The sequence below is a fragment of the Tursiops truncatus genome, chromosome 17, assembly GCF_011762595.2.
Source record: "Tursiops truncatus isolate mTurTru1 chromosome 17, mTurTru1.mat.Y, whole genome shotgun sequence".
Taxonomy (NCBI): domain Eukaryota; kingdom Metazoa; phylum Chordata; class Mammalia; order Artiodactyla; family Delphinidae; genus Tursiops; species Tursiops truncatus.
Genome location: NC_047050.1, coordinates 46960110 through 46966523, shown reverse-complemented (window position 1 = coordinate 46966523; position 6414 = coordinate 46960110). Strand labels below are relative to the sequence as shown.

At 44.7% G+C, this 6414-nt stretch overlaps 1 protein-coding gene across 3 annotated transcripts in view; it reads left to right on the top strand.

Annotated features, from left to right (window-relative positions):
• The first annotated feature begins 202 nt into the window (after positions 1 to 202).
• LOC117308665 (dihydropyrimidinase) overlaps positions 203 to 6414 on the top strand; it is a 234092-nt gene continuing 227880 nt past the window's right edge. For all 3 annotated transcript variants that reach the window (XM_073794654.1, XM_073794655.1, XM_019942106.3), the window contains exon 1: positions 203 to 526. In XM_073794654.1, the coding sequence (XP_073650755.1) occupies positions 263 to 526 (264 nt within the window). In that variant the 5' untranslated portion in view covers positions 203 to 262. The remainder of the gene's footprint in view (positions 527 to 6414) is intronic.

The following is a 6414-nucleotide window of genomic DNA, read 5'->3' as shown; positions in this document are numbered from 1 at the left end:
TCCAATGACTGGAAGGGAAAAATCTCGGTGTACATCTAGGGTCTGGACGTACACCTGGATTCAGGGCGGCAGAACTTTCAGGTCTGAAGCCCGCTGACCTCGGGGTCCGCCCCAGCCTTTCACGCAGGCCCAGCCCCCCGGGGGTGGAGCCTCTCCTCCCCCGCCCCCTCGCAGCGGGTCCTTGATAAACCCGGAGCCCGGCCCGGGCGTCCTCCCTGTGCCCCCGGAAGGAGGGCGGCCCGCAGCGCGTGCGACGCTCGCCATGGCGGCGCCGTCGCGGCTCCTGATACGCGGGGGGCGCGTGGTCAACGACGACTCCTCGCAGGTGGCCGACGTGCTGGTGGAGGACGGCGTGGTGCGGGCGCTGGGGCGCGACCTACTGCCGCCCGGGGACGCGCCGGCCGGGCTGCGGGTCCTAGACGCCGCCGGCAAGCTGGTCTTGCCCGGCGGCATCGACACGCACACGCACATGCAGTTCCCCTTCATGGGCTCGCGGTCCGTGGACGACTTCTACCAGGGCACCAAGGTACACGCCTCGCCGCGCCCTGCGCCCCGGGACGCCCGCCGAGCCCTCGGCCGCCTCTGAGGCTGCTCCCCCGGGGCCTGGCTGGGCGGGCTCGCGCCGCGCGGGGGTTTGAGGGGGCGTGAGCGAGCCGCGGAGGGTTAAGGCGCCCACGCTGAGCTTCCTTCTTCTAGGTGGCCCTCCTCGGTGGCATCAGCCAAAGCCGCCCCCTTTTCTCTTTGGGTAATTGGCAGGTTTATGGCAGCCTATTCCCGCACCCTCGTTTCTCTGCACCCCTCCCCCAGAACCTCTCTTTTTCACTGGGTGTTCTGTGGAAGTCCACAAGGCCTCCATAAAATCGATAGACTCTTTTAAGTCGACACTCCCAGCCGTTTGTCCCCATCATCCATCCCCAGCCCAAACCGAGTGAAAAATCCACTCACCTAGAAGTTACTGGCGTCACTCACACGTTGGCAGTACGCGGAGGGTGATAGTGAAGAGCCCACGCGTCCACAGTCTTTGCCTCCACCCCCCAGCCGAAAAAGTACGACGTGGACAAGGGTTTCCAAGAGAACTGTTGCAGAAATGGTCTCCCAGCACTCACACTTGACCTGTCCCCACCACTTCTCCGACGTGCTTGCCCCAGGGACATTAAACACAGACCCTGATTCTTGCTGTTTGAGCACCTGCATCTTTACTGATGGTGTAGGAGGATCAGATCACAGGTCCCCAGGTGAGGGAGGCTTGGGTTTCTCTAGACACAAAGGCTTGGAGGCTCAGTCTATGAACAGAACCTTAAACGGATCTTCAGAGCTCCCGAAACCAAAGGAGATGCACAGGGCAGCCTTACAGGAACATAAAGTTAAAACTGCCCGCAGCACTTTGGCTGGAGCCAAACCTACACCCTCCTTGAGGCTTGCGTTTGGGGATGTGGTGGGAGAAACGGCTCCTTGCAAAGTGGAAGTATCGATATCCTTAAGGTCTAAGCTGTCACTCACGGATGTGCGGCTTTTTCCTGGTGGGCCACGCCCTGGTGTCTGTGAAACAGATCGGTCTGTTTAGTGCAGGTACAGGCTGCAAACACTTTCAGAGCAGTTTTGAGGATATATCCGTTACCCAACCGATTTCTAACAGTTTCACTCTCCCTACACCTCTCTCCCTCCACGTTCCCCAGTCCTCTAGGATAGACCAGAATGTTTCACACAAAAAAGAACCATCTGACCCAGAGAGAGGGGTCTGGGGCAGGCTGCTGACGCCAATATTTGCAAAGCGTCCTCCTAGTTACTAATTATCAACCTTTACCATCAGGACAATGGTCAAAGTCGTTTGTAGGAAGGATTGTTATCTGTTGTGAAGAGTATTCATTTTTCTCTCTTGCTAAAACGTGAAATTTGCTAAATTTCAATGAATTTATGTCGACATTTAAAATACGTTTTTTAGATATCCAAGCTATACACGATTATAGACAATTGGAAAAAAATAATAAGAAAGTAGAAAGAGGAAAAGTATTACCCATAATTCCCACTCAGTGACAACCAGTGTTTCGGTGTATTGTCTTTATGGTTTTCATGTGCTTTATTTTACATAATTGAGGTTGTATTGTGCATGTGTGTATGAATGTGTGTACCTGTATTATAAAAGTTTTGTAACCTGTTGTATTCAGTTATAGTACATGCACTTTCTGTTATCACAGACTCGTCATTCACTAAGTGCATTGCTGATGGCAGGGGACCTGCTGCTGTGGCTGACCATCAGTCAGCAGGCCCACTAGCATTATTCCCCCTCATTATTTCCCTTTCTCTGATCAGGGTTCTAGATCAGAAACAGCCAAGAAGCGGGGTTAGAGTGTTGCCAGGGCAGGACATTCCTTCTCATTCTCAAGCTTATCTGTGCGTGCCCCAAGACCCTGGGAGGGGGTTCTTAGTTTTCTATCTGTTCTCGGCCATTCTGGGATTCCAGTGTGGAGAGATTTACGATTCCATACTTAGAAGGCAGGCTTTTGTAGCGTATTATGTATAGTCTGTTCTCACCATCTGAAAGAACTTACCAGTTGATTCTCTAGGCGTTTCTGTACTTAAAGGTTGTCAAAACATTAAAGGAAAACATGTTTTTCATGAGCTTAGGATCACAAGCAGAAAATGATATGGTCCGAGATAAGGTCAAAGATTTAGCAAAGACTAAATTCACGTGGAACATGAAACAGTACTCACAAAAGGGCAAAGTTGCAAAAGTCTACTGCAGAATTGGTTGGTTGAATCCCAGGACATCCCCATGCCACAAGCAGATGAGGCTCCGTAAAATGGAACCAGCCAGGTAAATACAGATAGACATGAGCGTTAAAGTATTGGCCTGAGTTCTGAAAGAAGGGCATTGTGGAGTTCTTTTGTCCTCTTTTCTAGAGTCTTCACGATAATTCCCAAGGCAATGTTGATGGAGTTTCTGGTTTGGGGAAACAGGGACACAGAAGTCTTTTGTAAATGCTCCTCATAAGATGAAAAGCATCTTATGAATACTGTTAAGTAACATTTATTTATCAAGTCCGTGCTATGTACTAGACACTGTGCTAAGCTGTGCATTGTCTTCCAACAATCCCAGGTGCCATTGTCTACTCTTTGCAGTTGAAGAAACTGAAACTTAAGTCACTTGCCCAAGGTCGCACACCTGGTAAGTGGCAGAGTGGCTCTTCAAATTCAGGACTGCCTGCCATCCCTAGAGCTCTTACCTACTAGGTTCTCTTCCTTTCTGAAATGATGATTGAAAAAAAGTCTAATGTTTAGATTCGTCAGAATGGCAGTAGGTAGATGAAAAAGCTATGAACGTAAGGTGTGTGTTACTGTGAGATGTCTTTTGTCAAAGACAGAGCAAAGTCATCTTTCAGAAATACACTAGCCCTTCTTTACCTTCCCAACACTGTAGGCAGTTAAGTTTGTCAAAATAAATACACATCTCACCGTGTGGGTTTGTGAGACATTTATACATGCATTTATAGCCACATCATCCCTAAGGCTACAGAAATGGGTACCTTAAGTACGGAAAGCTATAAAGTAAGAACGATATATCATGCTTTCAGGAGATGGGCCCCAAAAGGTTAGACCAACAGCTGTGTGCTTCCTGCAAGCATAATGCTAACCATTTATAATATCTGACAAACACAAGGGATACTATTTGTGGTGTTCTATGTATTGATCACTAGATTGTGATGGACCCCAGTTTTAAAAATGAAATATAGTTCAACCAAAGGTTACATATTTTGGAAATCTAATTCATGTCAGAGGTAGGTTTAAAGCTTATAATTGATTTATTAATTACAGGTAAAAGCTTTCCATCTGATGTAAGTAATGGAAATAGCATTCTGCTTTAAAGAAATCATATTTCATTTTGTTGGTCTAGACTAGATGTACAGTGGTCTTCCAGTAATTCAGTATCCATCGTGAAAGACAATGGGATTTTTTTATTCAAATGGGTATTGAAAATGAGATAAACTTGAAGGAAATATGACTTTGCTTTTACTACATCCTGTGATAAGAGAATGAATTAAAAGAACTTGGCCAGTCTTCAAATATATGTATTTGTATTCAGACATAGATACAGCTTGGAGTGGGTGGACTCACATTAAAAACCTGACAGCATCAGTAGCTGGCAAAAGGATCTTTTTTTTTTTTTTTAATTGAGAAAATGCAGAACACTTTTTTTGTGAAGGACAAAAAGTCCTCAAAATTATCAAGAGAGAAGATTATACTTTGCTCTGGAACATTTTGGTAAAATGCCATGGAGGTGATTACTTACAATAAGTCAGTGGAAGGTATATGATTAAGCACATATTTATGGCTGTATTTATAGAGCTTCCTCACCTGGTAGAAGAGCTGTGATTCAGAGAGCTTGGTTACAAACCAAATCCCTTTTTCCATTTCTTGCTGGAGCTCCAGGATGGTTTTCAGAAGCTGTGCTTGCTGACTGCATGACCTTGGGCAAGTCACTTCCTCTACTGGTATTGTCAGCATTTCCATATCTGTAAAACAAGGCAATAGTTAGAACATCTCGGATTAAATTTTTTTTTAAGTAATGAAAAATACATATATTTATCATTCAGGAAAATGCTGGAGCATTATATTCACTTATCATACATAGTTGAATGAAGACACTGCTTTTTTTTTTAAAAAAAAGGAAAATACAGAAGAGTATAAAGAAAAATAATATCTAAATCATCTATAATTTCAACATTTTGCTTTTAACATTTTCCTTTCAGATTTTTCTTTTTGGGGGCACGTATAAACATTTTTCCTTCTACTAAATGGTGCATACACTTTGGAATCAGCCTTGTTCGTTAAACCTTTCACCCACGGCCTTCACTGCTGTCGGAGAACGTGATTTCTGTGGCCTGTTGACTTCTCCGAGGCTGAGTCCCAGATCTTTCTCTCTGGTCTTGTATCTCTTCCGCGTCAGGCTTCCATTTCTGCCCATCTGACAATGAATGTCCCACAGGCGCCTCAAACTTCAGGTGCCCAAGTTTATCCTTCTCTTCAAGTGCTCGACCCATTTTTCATCCTCTGTTTCCCCAACTGTTAACAGCTCCACTCCCATCTTGTTCGTGTTGGACATTTTGGTGGCTTCCAGCTTTTTTGACTTGTGCATAACAATGTTGTGACGTAATTTATCACTCAGATTCCTCATGATTGACGTAGAAATCACCTCTCAGGGTGCAATGCCTGGGCCAGTGAGTGTTCGATCCATCCTAAAGGAGTCTAATGCATACATCCAGATTGCCCTTCAATTTATGCCCCCCTCCCAGCAATACATCCTAATTCCCATCTCACTGCGTCCTAGCTAATTGTGGATATTTACTTTTTAAAAATCTATGCAAATTTAGTAGGAAAAACATAGAATTTCTTAATGTTTTTAAACAAGCATTTCTTTAATTGCTTGTAAGGCTGAGCTTTGAACATTCTTGTGTTAATAAGTTCCATGTTCCAGCTGTAAGAGTGTATAATTCTGTGATTTCCTTCAGTGGCTATTTACTGATTACAAAGTTACTCTTTGCACTAATCAGAGGAAGAAAATAAAACCATCTCAAAGATTAATTTGAAACCACTTGATACTAAATAGGGCTTTGGCCGTATTGAAGGTAGTGTGTGTTAGGAATCCTTTCACTGAATTTTACAGAATCTGGGACTTGCCTTCTTTCAGTTTTCATACTTGAGTTTTGCATGCTTTCCACTTCCACTGCTTGTTTTCTCCCTCACTTATCTGGACTGCATGCCTTCAGTGTCTGACAGAGGTGGTCAGGATTCAAGGTTTCCTTGACGTTGCTGTCGGGAAAGAAAAATTTTTCCTCTAACCTCTTATATTTAGTTTTTGGGGGCCCACAAATTAAACTGACAAAAGACAGATTCACAAGAGAAAAGACAGATTTTTAAAATTCATGTACATTCAGTGCAAGTTCACAGAAAAATGTGCTTCAAGGAGGCGGTTAGAATTTGGGACTTCTATATCACCTTAACAAGGGAAGGGGAGGGGAAGAAGGGCACCTATGGAAAAACAAATGACTTTTAGGAAAGACCAGTGGGTTCTTAGGGGAATAGCTGGAGATACGATAGTTCATGACGAGGTCTGTTTAGGTGCAGTGCAGGCTTCTAGTCTCAGGTGGTAAGAGTCATCTTCCTGGAGAGGCATTTATGACAATTCAGTTCTTTTGAAAAGCTCTGCTTTTAGGCAGGTAAGGGAGTTCAGGAAAAAAAGCCTATTCTCAAATGCCTGCAGCTCAAAATGATTTTTATGCCACAGTGGCACATTCTGGACCTTGTCACTGCCGTCTAATATGGAATAACCTTAAGCCAAGGAATTTTCAAGTTGATAGTTACGTTCCATGAATTCAGTCAACAAATCGTTCTTGGAAACCCACTGCGTGCCAGGCA